At 37.9% G+C, this 23,218-nt stretch overlaps 1 protein-coding gene across 1 annotated transcript in view; it reads left to right on the top strand.

The window, feature by feature from the left end:
- RNF38 (ring finger protein 38) overlaps positions 1 to 16,550 on the top strand; it is a 124,328-nt gene extending 107,778 nt beyond the window's left edge. Inside the window, exons 6-12 of the mRNA XM_059833438.1 lie at positions 958 to 1,128; positions 2,907 to 3,068; positions 6,055 to 6,161; positions 7,731 to 7,815; positions 9,303 to 9,424; positions 10,326 to 10,425; positions 16,456 to 16,550. Of these exons, the coding sequence (XP_059689421.1) occupies positions 958 to 1,128; positions 2,907 to 3,068; positions 6,055 to 6,161; positions 7,731 to 7,815; positions 9,303 to 9,424; positions 10,326 to 10,425; positions 16,456 to 16,518 (810 nt within the window). The 3' untranslated portion in view covers positions 16,519 to 16,550. The remainder of the gene's footprint in view (positions 1 to 957; positions 1,129 to 2,906; positions 3,069 to 6,054; positions 6,162 to 7,730; positions 7,816 to 9,302; positions 9,425 to 10,325; positions 10,426 to 16,455) is intronic.
- The last annotated feature ends 6,668 nt before the right edge of the window (positions 16,551 to 23,218 follow it).

Raw genomic sequence — 23,218 nt, 5'->3', positions numbered from 1 at the left:
TACTGTAATCTGATTTTAAACTAGATTTCTTTTACCATTTTACGCCATTACAGTCAGTATACACAATATATGTGGTGTGACATGACTGAAAAGAAAAAAAGTGAGAGATCAGAACTGGGTCCTTTTTCTTTGTAAGATTTGATAACAAGTACCTTATTAACGGCTCTTTTAATTGTCAAAAATGTAACAGAAATGCCTGACATTCTAGTGATGGATCAAAGAGCAAAAAGAAAAGAATGCAGGTTTTCTTGCTCTTTCTTATCTAGAGTTGGAAGTAAAACTGAACAGTTCCACAAGGCACATTCCTGGTCCGCTGCAGTGCCTTCATCACTTTAGCGTTCAAACTTTAGTCCCCAAAGCTGTTTTTGTATGAGGAATTTCAAAGAGGAGAAAAAAAAGGCTGTTTCCCACAGTAGCTGTCACTTAGGTAGCCGCCTTCAGAGCATGAGGCTCCCCTCAAAGTGCAGAACTGAGCAAAGCTTATGAATTATTCTTAGTATATGAGGCAACAGAGGTTTTAAGGCACAGTTTGACAGTGGGGAGACCCTCAGCTCCATTTAGAGCTTAAAATGGTTGCAAGGTTGCTTTGGCATATTGTTTTGAAGGTAGCATGCGGGGAAAATAAAGTTAACTAGGGTAATGTATCTGCTGATCACTTAGCAGTGTCTGTCTAATCCTGGAGCATTGAAAACCCTAACTCCCACTGACCTCATGAGAAGTGAGAGCTACTTTGAACATAGCAGATACCACACCATGGTACTCCTAGAGCCTGTTCTGTACTAATCACTGTTCCTTGTGTATTTGAATGAGTTACTATTTATGTGTGGTTTGGAGGCTTTTCCAAGGAGGCAGGAGAACTGCTTTGTTTTAATGATATCTTTCCATAGTAAATATAGAATGTTCCATAGTAAGTGTTTGTGCTAGAGACAAAAATCTGTTGTTTTCGTTTTATTTCAGATGCTTCAGGCGTGCTCAGTCCAGCACCTACCTGTACCATATGCAGCATTTCCACCCCTCCTTTCTAGTGACCCATTCCTTTTGCATCCTCCTCACATCTCTCCACACCACCCTCCTCACTTGCCTCCTCCAGGACAGTTTGTTCCTTTCCAAGCACAGCAGTCACGGTCGGTAAGTAATGCTTCGTACCCTCCTCTCTGTAGAATTGGTGGGGCTGGATTGGCAAATAGTGCTGCTACCTGATAGAGGAAACAGAAGGTTTTTGTTTAAAGTAATAGCTTTTTGCACTTATGCTTCCTTGGCAAGTCTGTAACCACTTAGTGTGAAGATGAAAAATTAATTTTAAAGTTCACTGTGTTTCTCTTCAGATTACATTAGCTGTTATACATCTTTTTTGACAGATACTTGCTTCACCAACTATTCCTTCAGGTATTTCTTTCCCAGGAAGCACAAGAGAATCCAGAGGAGATTGTGTAGTGCAGTAGTGATCTCAGAGAAAAGCTTAGCAGAGAGAGAAAAGAGCACAAATGTTACTTTCATTACATGCTTCTTTTGTATTACTTCTCGGTTAATTTTTAAATGACCAGTGCTTTTCCTAGAACATAATAGCTGTCCAGACATATTCAGGAGCCTACAGTCTCCCTTTCTCATTTTGGTTTTTTTTTTCGTTTATGAAAGTTATTGATGCCTTCTGCTTAAGCAGACTTGGCTTAGTGATAGTGACTATGCAAATATGGGAAAATGTGACCCTGTTTTGGATTTGGGGGGAAATTGGATTTTCAGTTCTGGCCTACAGCAATTACTGTGGGGTTATTTGTATACTTGTGTCCATTTGTTTGCCCCTCTGACTAGAAGATGCCAGTATTTCACTAATGCAGAAAGAGAAAAGAAGTTACTTCTTGCTACTTACAAACACTGCTGAGACTGCTCCATGCCATGTCTCGGGTGTGGATAGGGTTGTAATCACTTCATGATTATGGGAGAATAGCTGGGAAAATATGGTTTTCAGTGGTAATCTTTGTAACGCTTTCCTTTAGAAAACATACAGGCTTGGGTTTTAGCTTGGATTACTTAGGTTACTGACTAGGCTTGTCTGTCAACTTTCAGCTCTGGCAAAAAGCTTGTGCCTTAGTGGTTTAAGAGTACCTTGTGTTTGAAATTTGCTCTGCGTAACAGGGAAACAGAATATTCCTTTGGTTCTGCAAGGTGGCTTTCTTAGCTGAATTTCTTGAAATGGTGGAATTCAGTGTCAGGAATAGAAAGGTGTATGACTGAAACAATGAGAATTCCTGGATATTTCTTGAGTGCTTTTTGGGCCTGACTGATGTACTACAGTTGAGTAGATGACAATACTGAACTGGAATCTCATGCTTCTGAAATCTCTGGACTGGGTGTTCTTAGTAGGACTACTTGCATGACGCTCCTAAGAAAGCATCTGCTTGAATATCATTAGCAGTGTAATCCACTGCAGTCGCCATGTTTCCTCTCCACTTTTCAGATTTTCTGGCACAATTTCAGTTCTTGTCTATGGTTGTTTATTTTTTTCTCTCGCATAGTTGTACAGTGAGAGCAGCCTGGCAAGAAGGAGAGCAAATACTTGTCCTGAAAAATGCAAGACACAGGAAATTACAGCCACTCCTATATTTGCTAGATCGCATAAATTCCTGGTCTATAAGCATGGCTAGCTGAAAAAGGTGAATTTATATCAAATGTGTAGTGTTGTCTTTCCTTTTGGTAGTGTTAATGATACAGGAATTGTTCACAGAGTTACTATGTGAAACTGAGTACGGTTATACCTGTACTTTTGTTATGGTTTATTTTTTAGCCTGTAAAATTGACCACAGCAGCTCAGAATATACAGCTGGGATTGCAGTTCTTATTGGGGAAGAACTGCATCTCTATTATTGCAACAAAGCCTATCTCTTTTTTTTATTTATTTTTTTTTTTAGCCACTTCAAAGAATAGAAAATGAAGTAGAACTGCTTGGAGAACATCTTCCTGTAGGAGGTTTTACATACCCTCCCTCAGCTCATCCACCAACATTGCCTCCCTCAGCTCCTCTCCAATTCTTAACCCACGATCCTTTACACCAGGAGGTGTCATTTGGTGTAGTAAGTATTGTTCTCTGCTACATTCTCATTTATGCTGCATTAGCATTCTTGATCTTTATTCTGTAGTACCTTTTCTTGGAAAATGGCACTTCTTGCAGTTGTATTCTGTTATTGGCTATAGCTGGATACTGTGGTATTTTCTTTAAGCTTGTTTTAATCAAGTTAAGGGTAACTTAATGATATCAGCAAATTATTTCTGTTAACTTTATCTGCAGAGTGTCGTAGCAGTTACTTAGAAAATGTTCCATGTTGCCACACAGTCCCAGACTTCTACGGTAGAAACTAATTAGTACAGTTTAGAAAAGCTGCCTGCTGTCACTTCTAGCTAACTCTTCCTCATGTGTTGAGTTTCCACAAGTCAGGAAAGCTAGAATGCTTTAAAAATAGTTCTCCAGAGTGTTCACAATTTGCAGGCAAGCAGTTCTATAGAGTGCTTCCATAATTTAGACTGCACCATGTTACAAAGACAGCCAAGCTTGCTTTAAGCCAACTTTCTGGGGATCTACAGGCAGTTCAACTGCAGCACCACAAAAAAAAATTAAACCTGGTGCAGGATAAAGTCTGCGCTGAATTTTGTGCTTCTGTGGTATGTCCAGTATCAGTGTTACCTGTAGGATCTTTGTGGTGCACTTCAATCTGCAATTACATTAGCTCTGAGATTTTGTTATTGTTGTTTGTGTGTTCTGTTTGGCTTTTTAAACCTCTCCTGCCTGTGTAGAGCTTGAAGAAATAACTAGAAGTCAAGTATAGGCTCTGAATTTTTTTGATGTTTGACCTGTGCATCAAGTTGACAGAAGGTTTTAGAGGCATATTGTTATTTAAAATTTTAAATTAGAATGAAACTTTAGGCCCTGTGACTACAGAATATACAGATAACTTCTCTTTAATTAGTCTCCTTGAAATCACATAACCTAGTTAAATGCTTGCTACAGTTTAGGTTCAAATAAGTCTCCACCATTTAAAAAAAATACTCAGCTCATTGTTAAACTAAAGGTGTACAGATTTTCAATGAAGTTTTATTCAATATGCTTGTTAGATGAATTACAGTCTAATCACAAACATTGTGGTTTTAGTGAAGCTTTCTTGATTTCCAAGTTCAGTCTTTAAAGTCAATAAGGAACAAAGTACCATGCTTTTGCAGATTATATAGCATTTGTCCTCTCTGATGCTTCACTTCTGGGTTGTATATCACTGAGGAGTAGAATAGAGGTATATTACAAGTAATCATATGGTCTTTTATAAAGGAATCCTAAATCTTTATGAAATTTTATTTATATTAAAATTATGGTGGAATGCCTGCATTTCTGATTCTTTTTAATTCAGTGAACACAACAGTTTCTAATTATATTTTTGGATTGCAGAATTCACAAAGCGGTAAAACTGATATTTGCTATATCTAGTTTGAGATCTTCGTTTCAAGAAAAAGACCCTGCATCTTTTGCATTGTGTTTATATTCATATGTAAATTTTATGTATGACCATGGCTACCTATTAATAATGTTTCATTGTAAAGTTAGGAGGTTTTAGATTAGTCATTGATGATATTGGTCTTTTGTGTTTTCTTAAATTTCAATCATGGAAGAAGAAAAACATGTCAGTGAAGACTTTGAGTGTTCTTTGTTTCAAAAAAAAAAAGTCTAAAGGCCTTCAAATATGAATTCAATAGTGGTACATGAATTTCCGTTTTAAAAATTACTAAAAAAATCTTAGTACCTTGAATATTTCTGAAAAAATATAGTTTGCATTTAAGTGGAAATTTTTTACCATGTATGTTCCCATTTTAATAGGTAATGGAAGGAATTTTCAACAATTAGAATGAAAACTTAAATATACAAGTAAAAAGCTTAGCATGCAAATGAAAAAAAGTATGACAATAGAGCCCTGCTTTGTCCAGGGAAAGAACACATTGAAGATTTAGGCTTGACTGTCTCTTTAGGCGTAGTTCAGCTGCAGAAATCGTACTGATTAAATTCTACATGTACACTTGAAAGGCTTCAATCCTTCTTTAATATAAATGTAAATATACACCACTGCTTAAAAGATTTTTTTTAAAAAGAGGGTTTTTTAAAATCTTCTTTTAAATCCTTTTTTTTTTTTAAAAGGCTTCTTTACTCAACTGCTTGTGCACAAGCCTGCATAATAGCACAAGGCCTAAAGCCCAGGCTTTTATATTTGCAAGAGAGTCAGCTGTTCAAATCCTGTTTCCCAAACCAGTCTGCATGTAGACTAAGCACACAAGAGCTTGCAAGGATTTCTGTTGTGTATTACTACTTTTCCACATGGAATGGTATGATTGTGTGTTATTGATGGGAATTGTTTCCAGTTGAGGCTGAGGATCTTTTGGATTTGAGCAGAGGCTGGATTTTTTTAATAATGCTTTATTGCAAGTGTATTTCAATACTCAGATTTAATTTTACTTCATGATTAAGAAAACAAAATGTTGAATCACAGACTCACAGGCTGGATGAGGTGGGAAGGGAGGTCATCTGGTCCAACCCCCCTGCTCAAGCAGGGCCACCTAAAGCCGGTTGCCCAGGACCATGTCCAGTCAGCTTTTGAATATCTCCAAGGATGGAGACTCCACAACCTCTCTGGGCAACCTGTGCCAGTGCTCGGTCACCCTCATGGTAAAGAAGTGTTTCCTGATGTTCAGACGGAGCCTCCTGTGTTTCAGTTTGTGCCCATTGCCTCTGGTCTTGTCACTGGGCACCACTGAAAAGAGCCTGGCTCCGTCTTCTTTGCACCCTCCCTTCAGGTATTTATATATATTGATAAGATCCCCTTGAGCCTTCTCTTCTCCAGGCTGAACAGTCCCAGCTCTCTCAGCCTTTCCTCATATGTGAGATGCTCCAGTCCCATCTTAGCGGCCCTTCGTTGGACTCTCTCCAGTATGTCCATGTCTCTGTTGTGCTGGGGAGCCCCAGAACTGGACACAAGTTCCAGTTCCACAAGTTCCAGTTGAAGCTTATTTTCTTCTTTCTTGCAGCCTTACCCACCTTTTATGCCTCGAAGACTCACAGGGCGCAGCAGATACCGATCACAGCAGCCAATACCACCACACCCCTACCATCCCAGCCTATTACCTTACGTGCTGTAAGTTCAAAGTACATTTGCTTCCATGTAGGTTACTAAGAAGTCACATGACTTTCAACAAGAATCTCTCCACTTTTTATGGTTGGACTCTGCCCAAGAACAGGCATAGTTCAGCTGTCTCAGAGAGGAGGAAAACTTCAATTTCTGTGTACATTTTTCAGCCTATTTTGAATAACATACACCCTTGAACAAGGAAAAATATAAGTGAACAATTTTGTCCAATTTTGTTTTGTAGGGTTTTTGAGGCACAGTAGCCTCTTGTTTCTGAACTCTTCATAAAATCTTCAACAACTTTTAAAACTTGGTTCTTGGATACTCTTACAGAGGCATGGTTACACTGTAGGATAAAGTCCTAGGAGTCTTCACTTATGGAATAAATTCATTTGGTTTGGTTCTTAATTATGAAACACAAGGGTGGGAGCTTTCTGTGATATGTTACTCTTTATTGGCTGAACTGCTAATCAGTTACAGCTGTTCAGTTTCTGTTCTGCCTCTGATTAGTTGTTTCTGGAAAATATGTGGGACAATTAACTTACAGGAATTATCTGTAGTATGTTATGGTAGACCCTCTGTGGGGGAGTTTGGGTATATGACATGAGATTCATTACTCTTCTGTGTTCTGTTTTGGAAATAACTATGAAATGTTTGGAAAACAAAGATTATTTTCTGGTGGCAAAGGTACAAGGACATAATCAAACACTGGCACCAGATCTGTAGTTTCTCTCTATGCAATTTCAGATGTGGCATGAAAATGGCACCAGAAATCTGATCCAGTGAAGTTGTTCAATTTCGCATCTTAAAGTCTGAGAGCAATGTCATAGCTTCTTGCCTGTCCATTGAGGACACGATGTGGCACAGTAATTCCTGATGACTTCAGCGTGATTTTAGTATATTTTAGTGCTGTGAATTTGTGATTTCTATGTCTGTGCGTTAAGTTTTGACCCATAAGACTATCTTGGGGGGTAAAAACACTTGTTGAATATAAAATCAGAAAAACATCTCTCTCTTGCCTCTATATCTGAAGAGATTCTGCTTTGACCAACATCACAGCATGTGAGAAAGTGAGTTTGTGCTTGCCTTCAGTATGGAAGTTGGTCCAGTAAAATACCCTGCTTATCTTCATTGTGTGTTTTAGGCTTACGAAAGTTTCAAAGCTTTTGTATTGGAGAGCTAAGTGAATTTAGGATTCCTTATCCTTGTTGATATTTTGTCCACCTAAAGAAATAAAACATACTTAAAACCAGAACATCAATTCATTGTTTTAGTGTTCCATAATCTGTGATAATCAAGAGATTTGTACTAATGCCGAGCCTGGTTGGAAGTATCAATTGAGACATGCATGCAGTTAAAAAGGCAGCACTCTCAGTATCAAAAAGTGGCAGAGTTAGCTTTTTCATTTGACTCTTTCACTTCAAATGTCTATTCTTGACTTCAAACTTAACATTTTTATTAGTTCTGAGAACTTGTTGATTTGAGAGGGACCAATAAGGTAGCTTTACCTCTGCCAGATATTTCTGCGCTTTCCTTCAGCAAGATGCTGAACCTTATCATTGTTTGCTCTCATGGTAGATCAATGCTCCCAGTGCCACCTTCAGTTGGACCAGCTTTCAGCTTTGAGTTGGATGTGGAAGATGGAGAGGTAGAAAACTATGAGGTTGGTGTGCGAACTACAACTACGTTTAAAGAATAGATGTTAGCTCAAGCAATACATAAAATTTAATTATATTTTGTTTTTAATCCTGCTTTTGTCTCTCAAATTAATGACTGTGAAGGGAGAATCCAGAAACCATCCTTTCATATTTTTTTGCAATACTGGATATTAGAAGTGCTTAGCTTTATTTTTTGTCTATTGCTCTTTCCCAGAGTCCACCCTTCCAGGCTAGTAATCATTAAATTGTTCAGCTTTTATGTTCTACATGCTACTCTTCTGCTTTAATTGATTTTAAATACCAAACAGAAGTGAAGCACTTCCAAAAGAACGGGGTAAGTTACTGGTTTTATGTGGGTAAATTTGCAGAATAGTGTTAATACAGAATAGTGGTAATGTTTTAGGAATAATTAATCTAAATGTAATGTTTATAATTACTGCCTTTTCTTCTTGGCCCTCAGGAGGGTACAGTAATTCACATCTATAGCTGTAGAACCTTCTTTAATATCCTGGATAATTACAAGGCAGTCCCAGCTGTTGTGTCTTTGCTGGTTCTGAGACTGCAGAATTCCATTCGATTTATCTTCAAACAGTCATCATCAAGCCTTACTTTTGCATCTCTTTGCCTTTGCACCCCTTAAGCTCTGTGTAGATGCACATTTTCAGTTTAACAATGAGCATGTCTGTAATAACTTCTGTGCTAGTTCAGAAGAAGCATCATCTTATATCTGAGAATTTGGGCCCTAGGTCTGACAGTATTAGAAATCTTGTGATCAGTACAGTTTGCAGCCTTCACCAAGTCTTTTAACTTTTCTATGCCTTGGTTCTGCATCACGTTTATAGTGATATTTTTCCTAGGTCCCTTGTGAAGGAGTGCAAGTTACATACATGACAGAGTGCAAATTATTATTTACATGAGAGGCTTTTAGTTGCACTGCTTGCTCATAGAAAATGGACGTAAAATTTAGGGAAAAAAAGTGCTTGAGGTTTGGTAGTATGTATTTGTTTTCCAGGTTTAGGATAAAATCTCCATATTTCAATTCAGCTAGCCCAAGATGTGGAATGGGAATCAGAACTTGTCCCATTGAACTTGTCCTTACAAGACCAGACTCATGTATTCTTAGGAAGCAAATTTTTAAATTTTTCCTGGTTACCAGCAGTATTAATTTCATAGCGGGGTGAGGGGATCCTTCAGAAGCAAAATGCTTACTAAGCTGTGCATACAGCCACAGGACTAATTGGAAGTTGGGTCCTGGCGGTTTTGGAATCCCAAAGAGAACATCTTACATAATTAGAATAGAGGGTTGAATTCTGAAAGACTTTCCATGGGGCTTGTGTTGTAGGGGAGAACTAAGATTCTAAACATTTCTTGATAGAAGGGTGTTTTGTGCTACCAGCTGGGATAGTGAGGTATAAAGCCAGCCACACTTCTAGTGGAACCAGAGCCTGTTTGAGCAGTGAATTTTTAAATGTCCAGTTTCCATGTTTTGCAGGCACTGCTGAATTTGGCAGAACGTCTGGGAGAAGCCAAACCGCGAGGATTGACAAAGGGCGACATTGAACAGCTTCCATCCTATAGGTTCAATCCAAACAACCACCAGTCAGAACAGACATTGTAAGTACATTGATCTCTTTCAAGGTCCATAATTTAGGTGGCTATATTTTAATTTCTTTAACTTGCAGCCTCAGCTAGGCCAGAAGGGCTTTACAAGCAATCATGTCAGTTAATAGTTTTTCTTTTTTTTGTCTGATGGCTTTCCAGATCAAATACTATTTATCTTTACTTTAAAATCTCTATCTATTCTCACATCATTTAGCTATGTTTCAATTTAGTTCCTCAGCGTTTAAAAAACTAAAATGAAAGAAAGTTGTTCTAGGTTTTGTTCAGCATGCTAGACATTAAAGTGACATTGTCAGCTTGGTATTTAGCCTGTGTTAAAATAACTTCAAGTGTTGAAGTTTCAAGTGCCTCTGATAGAGCTTGGTCAGTAATTTAAGAGTGCATCTCCTTACTTTTAAAACCCATTAGCTTATTGTGTTTGAAAGATCTTCACAACCAAGTGGAAGGGCCAGTATAGATACAAAGGTATTTAAAATCACTTAGTACCAAATGCTGTCTAATGTTTGAACTTCAACGTAAGGATTTTTCTCTGATATTCTGGTTTCAGTGACCCTCAGTGTGACTTACTAGTATCAGTAGCGAGTGAACTTTATAGATCATTATCCCTGCCATTTTGAATTTTGATTAAACACCTGTTCTATTGGTTGGGTCTGTTAACTCCTGTGAGCAGGACTACTTGCTTTGTAATTTGAAAACACAGGAAAAAAAAAAAAAAACAGCAGCAATTCTCAGTTTACATTGCCACACTATACATCTTCAAGCACAGGTAGAGATAACTTTTACCCAAGGGGTAAAAGAGCTACCATGTTGCAGTTGTACGTGTGAAGTTTTGTATGGAATACTTATTTGCTGTTCTTACATAGCAGATACATTTGAACTTCATTGTCTTTTTTAGGTGTGTGGTGTGCATGTGTGATTTTGAGTCAAGGCAGCTACTTAGAGTCTTACCCTGTAACCACGAGTTCCATGCCAAGTGTGTTGATAAATGGCTGAAGGTAAAAAAAAAAAAAATAAAAAAAATCCTATCTTATAGGGAATTCATTATGTAGCTTGGGGGGAGGGGGTGGGGGTATTTTGCTGTTCCACTTCATTTCATCTTGTTTCACGTTTCTAATACTTAGGCTAGAAATGCCAACAGAGTGGAAGCACTTCCTACTTAGGATATTTTTCTAACAACTGATGAAGGAAGTTTCTTTATAATCTTTGGAACAAGGAGAAAGGAATATGAAGAGAATTATTTTCATTGACAGATCTTACTGTGTTTTCCATTTGTACAAAACAGTGCCTGAATTCAACTAATCTGTGAAATTAAAGAAGACTTGAAAACAAGAAGTAACATAATAATATTGGAAGTATGAATTAGAGTTTCTGTGATGATGGTGGCTGTAACTGTTCTACATATCCTGCATAGCAAGAATGAGTAGTAATTCCTTCCTCCCCCACTTTGCTATTAGTGTTAGGTTCTCGGGCAAATAAAAGTGATATGTGTATGCATATATGCATATGTATAGAAATGTAATATATACAAATAGAAATTACAGTTTTACAAAATTATGATTTACCCTTCCAAGAGAATTTGAGCAGAAAAGAAAGGATCTAGAATCAGGGCAGCCCAGTAAGAGGACAGAGAAAATAGCAGCAGTACAGAAGGTGTGAAGAACAGGAAATACAAATCAGTAGATGATGATACACAGACATCTTTACAAGCTGCATTAGCCAGATCTACTGCCAGCAACGTGTTGATCCCCATCATGGCTCACCTTTTTTCAGTATTTTATTCTAGTCAGCTTTAGTTTAATCTGTATGTAGTCTGTTGTGTAGGACACTTGAAACCGCAATGATCGTATGTTAATACAGGATACATTCCCTAGAGAATTACAGATGGTGTCTGTTGTTTTGGAAAAAGAAATTAAAAACCTTTGCCTTTATGGCTTCATAAAAGCAAGAAAAAGCATATCTTAGGCATAAATTAAAATATTCAGTACAAAGAATGAAAAAATCAAGTTAATATTGACAGCATTCTTCTGGCTAACAAGATACCAAGAATAATGAGAAGTATTTTCAAACTGGGATATGAAATTGCTCTTGGGCTTCAGTATCCACAGTGGTCTAAGGCTTCTACAAAGTCTAAGGCCACTGTAAGTGTTTCCACAGCAATGCTCATAACTTTCAGTAGAACAGGTGTCCTTCAGTATCTGAATCCATGTACACGCTTGACAATCAGCAAGAGGAATGTAAACAACAAGTTGTTTTATTGTTAGATTAAAAAGTCACACAGATACACACACACACACACACACACACCCCCCTAATATTATCAATATATGCCAGAGGTACGTGTTTTGTTCACAGAATCACTACGGTTGGAAAAGACCTGTAAGATCATCAAGTCCAACCTGGAAAAAAAAAAAAAAAAAAACCACCACACAACAACAACAAGCCACAACCCACCCAACACCACACAGCACCATGTCTATCAAGCTACATCCCACAATGCCACATCCACACACTCCTTGAATATCTCCAGGGAGGGTGACTCTACCACCTCCCTGGGCAGCCTATTCCAATGTTTCACTACTCTCTCAGTAAAGAACTTTTTCCTAATATCTAGCCTGAACCTCCCCTGGCGCAACTTGAGGCCATTTCCTCTAGTCCTGTCACTAGTCACTTGGGAGAAGAGACCAACACCCACCTCTCTGCAACCTCCTTTCAGGTAGTTGTAGAGAGCGATAAGGTCTCCCCTCAGCCTCCTCTTCTCCAGACTGAACAACCCCAGTTCCCTCAGCCGCTCCTCATAAGACTTGTGCTCCAGACCCCTCACCAGCTTCGTCGCCCTTCTCTGGACACGCTCCAGCACCTCAATGTCTTTCTTGTAGTGAGGGGCCCAAAACTGAACACAGTATTCGAGGTGCGGCCTTACCAGAGCCGAGTACAGAGGCATGATCACCTCCCTGCTCCTGCTGGCCACACCATTTCTGATACAAGCCAGGATGCCGTTGGCCTTCTTGGCCACCTGGGCACACTGCTGGCTCATATTCAGTAACTGCATATGATGATATGCATATGATGATATGCATATGATGATATGCATATGATGATATGCATACTTATGTTCAGTAACTGCAAATTAAGAGTAGGTTATATCTATTCAAGTGGTATTCTCCGGTGTGCCCCTACACCTTTTGAGGAGTGTTCGCACTGGATTTGTCAAGTCTTTTCATGGCATGCAACTTCGTAAGTCATTTGTGGTGTGGACAAAGTATCCAAAGATAGTAGTCACTCCATTTTATGAAAAAAGAACTAAGATCGTTTGACACAGCCTGTGAGATAGTGGATGTTATAGATCTATATAGCTTGAATTTATTATGTAGATTTTTTAAAAGAGAGCTCTTTCCAGGCTATTAATGCAAAAAAATATAGTTCTGATTCGTAGAGCCCCTGATCTACAGATTGCTGGAAATCAGAAGAGCATGTCAGGGAAGTATTATGCATGCTTGTCCTGTTCTTATGCTCTTTCTTACCCAAGGTCTCGAGAGTCAGACAAGTATGTTGAATTAAGCTGTTTTGGGACTCAGTGTGGCAATTCTATAGTTAGATTTATACTTTCAGCTGGTAGTGAACAGGCAATTGAATTCAGAACAGCAAAGTGAAAAAAGCAGATTTAGTTAGGTCTTTACTTTCATAGTCATAGATGTGCTGCTAGTAGTGGTGAAACAGCTTTTCCTGATGTTCCTGTCCCAGCGTAGAAACTATGTATTTTCTAACAGATCTTCAGGTGTGGTATTTTCTAAAGGTTGTCTTATCATAGAAAAACTCTGTGAGCATAAGAGTGTCAGCTAGGTGGGGCAATGATGTGAAAGATACCCAATCTAAACCTGAAGGTGCAGTTACACCCACATAAAACTGCTTGTATTGATATTGTGTATTCCAGAACTGAATGCAAAATAAGCTAGACAAAGTTAAAGCATCATAGTGTAGGATTGCTAAGGCAATATATTGACACCATGTGGGTGTAGTTACACTGGTACAAAGATGGTGTATGGAAACAAAGTTTATTTTGCTTTGCAAACCATAACAGATTACCTGTAACACCAGCCAATTTTAGCTACAGGCTCTGCCTAAACTTAGTTACAGTTAAGCAGCAAACATCTGGAAATGAGGATAACTGGAAGATATTTTGGACTATAGTTTTGCTTCTGTCCATTCCTTTATGTATTTGACAACTTGTTTTATATGTTGATAGTATTATCTCATCCACTTAATTCACATCATCTAGCCAACATCACGTTGATAAATTCTGCAAGGGAAGGTAAAAATGGTAGCTGTCAGTACTTGTAACTTTTTTCCACAAGGTAAAAAAAGAAAAAAGTTACCAGTTTGTCTCTGTGTTTTACTGATTTAATCTTGTCTCTTTGAAGAAAGTATTTGCTATCTAGGAATATTTCTAGAACTAGTTCTAGAATTATGGAGTCAAGCTGATTCTTTTCAAGTTTCACCATGTTGTTAGTGAAAGATTTAAATAAGAGGTTAGTGATCCAATCTGTTTATTTTAAAAACAAAATCCTTATTCCACTGCCTTGGTAATGATGCAGGCAAAAAAAGTTATCTAAGAAAGTTCTGTGGCTAGTCTATGCATGAAAGGTTTGATCTACCCTTCTGGTACAATGCTACGTACAGTACAACCTTTTTAGGTAGTGTGAGCAAGTGAGAGGAAGTGTTCTTTTACAGTGCATTAGGCTGCCCACCTTAATTTATACTTTCCCAGTTAAGCAAGGTTAAAGACTTGTGAAAGAAGATGTTATATAGTGGAGGAAACAGAATTTACAAGAGGGAAGTTTTCCTTTTACTTTTCATAGTATTGTCAAAGCTCATATTTCACAGTATTTGCTTATTTCTAATATTCTAAATCCTTCAGTCAAATATGAATACATGAGAAATCTGTTCTTTTGTAAAGTAAGAGTTAGTCATCATTCCAAAGGACAGCTTGAAAATATGACCTGTCTTTACCCTGAGGGTTTAGAAACAAATAACAAGGAAAACTTGCCTTTATATTTAATGTTCTGATAGGAAATACTGTATTACATATGAGAAAAGACAAACTGTAACTATAGTTTAACTTGGTCCTGATGGACTAACACCAAAGTAGTGCAGCACTTCGTAGAGGATTTTAGTAGCCCTACATACAGATTCATTATTCTAAATGCAGTTCACTTACAGCTATAAATTTCTATAAAATATAAAAAAATAAATCAGTTCATTGTGCAGCTCTCACTCCTGACAGTACAAAAAGTAAGTTTGCCTGAAAGAGTAGCTAGTTAGAAGGCCAATATTACAATATTATGTCCACCTTACTCATCTTTTTGCACTAAGAGTCATGTTAAATGCCAGGAAGGGGGAATGGATTTCGTGAAAGGCAAAAGAATGCAACTAAATTTAAAACAGATGTTCATGTAGGATCTTGAGAAGTTACTTAAAAAGCAGTGCTGCAGTGTGCATGAATATGCATTTTATCCTGGCACAGTGGCTTTATTTCTACAGTTCCTGTCAGGAAGTTACTCCCACTGAATACTCTGTTTCATGCTACAAATGGTAGATACTTAATTATTTATCTAATCAAATACCTCTTGATTCATTAATCCATTGAATTTTGAAGTACATGCCTTTTTATTTTAAAAATTGTATTAGCTGAATTATAGCTACAATAATGCAAGTACAAAGTAGTGACCAAGTAATGGTATTGTCTTCAAGTAAGAGCAAGAAATAAATTTTGAATTGATTCTCTGATCCATGCTTTACAAAAACTATAAAACAATAATAACTATGATATAAACTATAAAACAGTAATAACGGTAGTAGTTTACAGAAAAATGCACCCTCATTTTAACTTGCATTACTAAATAATGTTTTTCAATAATAATGTTACTTTCATTGGCATTTATTGCTTGGATTTGAAATTTGTGGCAATGATTTCTGAACTCTCGCCTGCAGAGCGGCATTTATTGATGCTCTCACTTTTATTTTCATTGAAAAATTTGGCTACCTTAGAAAACCTTGGAGCTGACAGTGGTTGGTCCTGCAATATTGGGAAATATGAAATACAGAATTTAGGCCAGGGAAGAGTTTTCTTCCTTCTGCCCTTTGCAAAGGAAATGCTTTATCATAGATGTTACATATTTGTTTTGTGCTTTTTCTCATCATTTGATAAAATGAAATTAGCCTTTATTTAAAAAGGAGAATGAGAAGGCAGAAATACTTTCCCAGTAGCTTCAGGAATGTTACCTCTTATCTGTCTTACCTTTTTAAGTAAGCTATAAAAGTAAAAGAGTCACAGGTCATATTTTCAGTGAGTGCTTTACTGAAGGGCTAAATCTAAACCTGCTTGTGTGTGTTACTTGAATACCTGTTTCATCACCTTCTCTCTTTTTCTTTTTTTTCTTTCTCTGTACTAAAACCCCTTCCCTTTTTCCCTAGTCTGCTTTCAGCTTTGACCAAGTCTATAGGATGGGTTTCTGTGAGAATAACTGAATAAACAGATTATGAAGAGATGTGATCCCTGATCAGTAGAGCTTGTGACAACATGACACCCTCATATAGGACATTTATTTGCAGCCCAAGGTTGCTAGTCTGGTTTTCGTGGGTTTCTCTACAGCACACACTGCAGCTTTTTAGTTGCATCCGTCTGATTGCAATATATTATAACTATGAATTGCGTTAATAAAACCACCATCACTTAGATGATGGTTAAACAGCCTAGTTTGCTGTTTTGCTTTAAGACAAAAGGCAGAATTTTTTTTTTGTAAATATAATTTTGAGTTGGCAAACTTATCACACCACTCTAACATAACAAAATAAACTAAAAAATGGCATAAGCACACTTTGTCTTCTCTTGTTTTGAGTACTCTTGAATTGCTTTTCAGTACTGGAGTGCTGAAGGTAGCAACCTCATTATGGTCACAGATGCTCAGTGTCAGATACACATTACCTTAACAATGTCAATAAATCCTCTTTTGTTTCTGGTTTTACAGGCAAATCGTACCTGCCCAATTTGTAGAGCTGATGCTTCGGAAGTGCATCGTGATTCAGAATGACCAATCTAACAGCACAAATCTGGTTTGGGTGTTACTGGTCACATGTATATATGAACTATCTATTGAACTTACCCATGTGGCTTCCAGCCTACCCTTTACACAAAAGGGTCAATGGACCTTACTTTGCACTGTGTGACTTAATCAACTACAAAGCTTATAACTAGTCTTCACAGTTACGGGATTGTTGTACTAACAGCGTGATTGGAACTCCAAAGATTTTCTTTTTTTGGCTTAATTTTGTGTGTGCACTAACATTCCCTGGTTTTTGTGTGATCATTCTGAGTGTTGCTGCAAGATTACTGTGGATGTGATCTTTTAGCATGTGCTTTTATATAAAAGAAAAAGGAAGAAAAAAGTGGTAGCTCCAAACAATATAGCAATCTACCTTATATAGAGCCTTCAGATACTGTGAGTGGGAATGAATGGTGTGAACGTGTGTTTGCTTTTGAGAAGATGCGTGGAGTGCGCTTGTGACTGAGAGTGCATGTGTGTTTGAGAACCTATATACCAGCATGTACTGAGAACGTATGTATGTAGTAATAATTATGCTGCAATGTATAATCTTGTGTGTTATTTAAACAGTACTAGTACTGTACACTGGTTCCTTTCTTTGTGTTTGCAGTTGCACACTGAAAGCGATGGGTGCAGCAATTACAGACATTTAGTATTTCCTCCCCAATGTACTTACAGGTATAAAGCCCTTTCTACCTACAGCTGTTATGCTTCCCCTTCATTGGAGGCTTTAAATGTGTACCACTAAAGAGTTCCTTGATTGTTCATACATAAGTAACCTTGGGGTTTTTAGCATATGTTATAAAGTCTGGATTTTTAAATGGCTGACTTACAAGTTATTTTATCAATGTAAAGTTGCTATATCGCACAAATAATTTAGCAATATTAACATTTTCAATTGCTAATATGAATATCAATGCTTTTCTGTGCTCCTTTTAAATTTTTCTAGCTGGGTTTGCCAGTTAAGTGCTGCTTCTGTGAAAGAAAGCAGAAAGGACACTGAGAGTCTTGTGCAACAGCTCTTCACTTGGCCATTGTACTTGCTAAGGACGTGATCTTTTAGCTTATAACATTGGCTTTAATCATATACATTCTTTGTCATTTACAAGGAATTTTGTATACAACTAAAATAACTTGTAAAAGGTTACAATTTCATTCCTGCAACTTCATGAATAAAATAAAATTTTTAGCATTTTCTCAGAGAAGTACAACTTCTGATTTTTTTTTTATTGTATCACAAGAGAAGGTGGGTTTTGGTCACTAACTGCAGAATTCAGTTGCCCTGATGCTGCTTCTTGCCCTTCCTTATTTCATGATGAGCATAATATGAAGAAGGAACTCCCTTGGTTTTTGCAATGAGGTTTCCAGAGCACTCCACTATAGGAGAAAATTGGAACACCTTCCAGAACGGTGCTGTGAAATAGGAGGTGGTAAGCTCTATTCAAGTGCTCTGAATAATGTTTTATTTGGGCTATCAAAAAAAAAAAAAAAGCTTCATTGATAACATTCAGACTGTTAACATCTTTGGTATGTTCTAGCAAAATATTTAGGTCTATGTATACCATAGTTATTCAAAGGATTCACTTTTTGCAACAAAACTCTCATACTGAATTCAGTGTCATTACTTTGGTTGCAGCAGTGCAAGTGACACAGTTAGCAATACTGCTGCAACTTGCTGCCAGTCTCAGTTTTAATTTTATTCTTTATCATTTCTGATGCTTTTGTATGCTGCTGTGCTTTAGTATCAGTTATTATTTCAAACAGTGTTAGATGTTCTCCATGCTGATTTACCTCTTTGAAGATTCTACAGACCAGTCACAGTTCTTGGTGCAGATAAAATAAAAGCACAATTTTGCCCCATTTCAGATGCTCTTCCCTATGTTTAGTTATGCAGGTAGTTCTCAAAAACAGTGAGTCTTTCCATACCTATCCATACTTAAGAACACTAAATAAATAAAAATGCTGTTACATGAACTTCAAAATATTAGAATTTCTCCTCTCTTCCAGTGGAGTTAAAGAATAGGCTTTTCACAGTAACACCTAGCAGGTTAAATTACATGTAATAAAATCTATTTTTTTAACAAATAAAATTGTGTTGTTTAAAAAGCATATGCCACATATGTCTTACAAAACTTAGGCTCTTTTATATAGCTGCGAAAGAAAAAATTCTGTGTGTACAGATTTTAAACATAACTAACATTACTATGCTCAGTATTCAGTTTGAAGCATGGAAAGAGGGCACTTTTTCTAAGCTAGATACAAATGAACAAGACATGTTCTTCTAAAGCCAAGGGAAAGTAGTCCTCTTTCTGGAATTGGAGAAGTCTTTATGTGTAATGTCCCTTTTTCCCCAGTAAAACTGTGAGGCAGTGGGAGGTCTAGGAGATGGAGGGTCTAAGTTGGTAAAATCCTGAAATTAATTGTTGCACTCTTGCGAGTCATCTCTTCTGGAATGGTTCTTCCGTTTGCATAGGACTCTTGCAGAAGTATGTAGATTTACATCCTGTGGTTAGTCTGTGTAAACAGCACACATGCATATGTTCTGAACCAGCTCAAGACAAGCTACAACCAAGTCCTCTTTGTTGTGGCTGTCAAGTGAGGGGGATTCATCTTCAGCTGTTAACTGCCATGTGTTACACACATTTGTGTGTAATTCCACAGCCTGCCATGGTGCCTGACAGCACCTGAATTCAGCAAGACTTCTTTTATATTCATTGCCTTTCTGCCATCACCTGGCTCCTCCTTCTCAAAAAAAAAAAACAAAAAAACCAAACACACCCCCCCCCCAAAAAAAAAAAAAAAAAAAAACAAAAAAGCCAAAAAAAACCCCAAACAAACAAAAAACCTGTAATATGTTTGCTTTATCATATTGGCACTGCTGTGTTTTTTGTATAAACTGTCAATTTAATTTGACATTTTAGTGGATATCAAGGCTTACAGATAATTCCAATGTCTCATTTTATGGCTTTCTTTACAAAAAAATTGAAGCCTTTTGTTATATGCCATTTTGTACAGGCTCTTGAATGTGATTTCACAGCTGTTAACACATTGCGTAATACTTGGGATGAGATTTACCAACCTTTTTAATTCTAACTGTAGAAAACACATTTTTAACTGAGTTATCTTTGGGCCTTTGTAAAAGCTGTGGTTTTTTTCCTTGGTACATTGTTACCTCATTTTGCTACTTGTGTTTCAGATTTGCTAATGATTATTAAAGCTTATGGGTTTTGTTGGAATCATATTTTGTCAAGTGTTTCTTTAAGTCATAGTCTATTGTATCATTTAACATGTAGTTTTAAATGTATTATAAACATCTGTAACCAAATCATTTGAAGGCTTGATAAATTTTTAACAAAGTTTGTACATTTTTTTATGAGAGTTACTAGTAATGCTTTACTAGGTAGTGCAATGAATTTTTATTTTTAATCCCTGTGCCCAATTTTGGAGTTGAGAGAGTTGTTCAGTAATAAATGTATGATGTACACGTACACAATTTTGTCCTGTTCTTTCTCTTCAAAAGAGGTGCATTGTTTCCTTTCATTACTCTGCATATTTCTGTGCGTGATCATTCAACTCTAGATATTGGCAATAGATGCTTGTGTTGTAGGGGGAAGTTTTGCCACCTTAATTATAGTGTATGACAGACTTTTTCATCTACTTCGAGAGATCGTAAGAAAATTATATGAAATGCTGTATCATATTTTTGAAAGTGTAAAATAATTATAATTCATAGAACTCAAAGCCTTGCCTAAAAGATCAGCTTCCTAAAGATGATACTTAGTCAAAGGAAAATTTGCAGGGATGGAGGTGCTCCTTAGACATACTATTTGTACTGTGTGTCAGCTGAAGATGTGTTACACTTTGCAGTGCTCTAACAGTGGTAAAAAATACATCCTGAGTTAAGGATGAAACTGAATTATAAGCAGTTCGATTAGCCAGAGTCACACAAGAAGCTGGTGGTGAAATAAAAAAAAAAAAAAAAATTGTTTGGTTTTGGTTTTAATGAGATTATATAAACTAAGTTGACAGATGTAATTACTTAAAAGGTTTTCATTTACAGAAGGCATTTAATAGCTTCATCAATAGCAGATGTTCTTGGTACTCCTTAGGCAAAGATTCATATACATGTCTTTTGGATTTATAATTAGTTTGCCCTCTTTCATACAGCACATGTTAATTATTAATTACAGTTTAAAATGGACAGTACTGCCAGTAATACTTGCAAAGCTAAGGTACTGGGCTGCCCAGCTTAAGTAGTGATAAGGTAACTTAGAAGTACTGGTGGCTGGCTTAGAGCCTGTACCAGCAAGGCCCTGAGAGTAGAGCAGGGCTTCCTGGTAAAGATCATAGAATATCTCGAGTTGGAAGGGACCCATAAGGATCATCAAGTCTAACTCCCTGCTCCTCGCAGGACTACCTGAAACGAAACCATACAACTAAAAGCATTGTCCAGGCGCTCCTTGAACTCTGACAGGCTTGGTGCCATGACCACTTCCCTGGGGAGCCTGCTCCAGTAACCCACCACCCTCTCAGTGAAGAACCTTTTCCTAACATCCAATCTGAACTTCCCCTGACGCAGCTTCATACAATTTCCTTGTGTCCTATCACTGGTCACCAGAGAGAGGAGATCAGTACCTCCCCCTCTGCTGCCCCTCTTGAAGAAGTTGTAGACTGCGATGAGGTCACCCCTCAGCCTTCTCTTCTCCAAGCTGAACAAACCAAGTGACCTCAGCTGCTCCTCCTAAGTCTTGCCCTTGAGACCTTTCACCATCTTGGTTGCCCTTCTCTGGACACACTCTAATAGTTTGATGTCCTTCTTATATTGAGGCATTCAAAACTGCACACAGTACTCGAGGTGAGGCCACACCAGTGCAGTGTAGAGTGGGACAATCACCTCCCTTGACTGGCTAGCTATGCTGTGCTTGATGCACCCCAGGACACAATAGGCCCTTTTGGCTGCCAGGGCACACTGCTGACTCATATTCAACTTGTCGTCAACCCAAACCCCCAGATCTCTTTCCGTGGGGCTGCTCTCTAGCCTCCTGTCCCCCAGTTTGTACGTATAACCAGGATTACCCCATCCCAGGTGGAGAATCTGGCACTTGGCTTTTGTTAAATTTCATACAGTTGGTGATTGCCCAGGTCTCTAGTCTATCCAGATCTCTCTGTAAGGCCTCTCTACCCTCGAGGGAGTCTGCAGATCCTAATTTAATGTCATCGTCAAACTCAATGTGTATTCCGACTCCTGCATCCAGATCATTTATAAAAACATTAAAGAGCACTGGCCCTAAAATTGAGCCCTGCAGAACCCCACTAGTGACAAGATGAACCTAAGCAAAGCTGACATAAGCTTAGCACCAACCTCTGCACCAGGATTTTGTCCATTTCCCTCTGGCTGCTATTCCTTGTGAGCACCAGCAAATGTGTATGTACTGCAAACAACTTCTGAGGTGCAGCACCAACCTATGTATGATTCTGAGCACCAGGTTATACCCAGGCAGCAGCCAAATCTGTAATTCATGTGAGCTGTGCTGAATTAGGCAGTGCCCCCAGCAACAGAAAACTAATCTTTTTTGCAGCAGAGTTCATGTAAATTTGCCGTGCACTATGTGTACAGACTGCACAGTTTGCACTGTAGCAGGGACATGTTTTGTAGTATATCACAGTGTTTGTGCAACAGGAAGACCTTTGGCAAAAAGACAGCTGATCCCTAGGCAGCTTCCTGCTGTATCTTTCCATGCAAAAGAAAGGATGATGTTTGACTGTTTGACTGGAACATTCTGCATGAGGAAGTAAGGCTCAGAAAACATACTTGTCAACTGGTAGGCAAAGAGCCAAGTCTGTTTGCTTTGCCAGTCTTACTGACAAATCTGTAGATTTTCTGCCTTTGTTCCCTGTTGAGTATACTGCTCTTTTGCTGTCCCCAACACAACCAGTTTCAAAATCTAAATCCCTGAATCTTGAAACAAATACTAAGCCAAACTCCAGCCATTCTATAAATCCGTAAGTAGCATGTACCTTGTAACCCAGCAGTTGTCCTTAATTTTGGCCAGCAATGAAGTTCCCTTCTTCCCTTATTCCCCCACATCTCTCTTCTTGCTTCCTTGGAATACATATAGATCTCTGTTCCTTGCAAACATAGTGTTTATGAACTTACGTTTTGTTTCCCTAGGATATCTTCATACAGTACTTTGTTGGAAGCAATCTCTCCACTTCTTGCAAGCTGGCCAGCTTGTGGCCTCAGTAACCACCACGAGTCTAGTCTTACTGTCTTTGCAGATGTAATAAGCAGGAAAGCACTGATCGGAAGCTACTATTTGCTATCTCATCCATGCAGCTACTGAACTCCTAGGGTAGTAGGCTGAGCAAGTATGTGTCTATTTGAAAAATACTATATACTCCATGTCATCTATGTATTCTTTTGCAGCCTTGCTGCTCAACACCATTGTCAAAGCGGAATTTTTAACTTGGGTTGTAACATCTGTTTGTCCAATCCTCTTGTAGCAAGGTCAGCAAAAATAGGTGCTATCTAGCAGCCTGTCTCGTTGTTATCAAAGTTGGACACTGGGGTACCCTGCAAGGTTTCATCAAGAACTTTCTATATCAAACTATGGGCAGTAATTACTTAGTAACATTGGTAGATCTCAAGTGTTGATTTCTCTGGGGGCTTCTTGCTTTTAGTATCAGC

Source organism: Gavia stellata, chromosome Z (genome assembly GCF_030936135.1).
Source record: "Gavia stellata isolate bGavSte3 chromosome Z, bGavSte3.hap2, whole genome shotgun sequence".
Lineage (NCBI taxonomy): Eukaryota > Metazoa > Chordata > Aves > Gaviiformes > Gaviidae > Gavia > Gavia stellata.
This window is presented reverse-complemented; position numbering and strand designations above follow the sequence as displayed.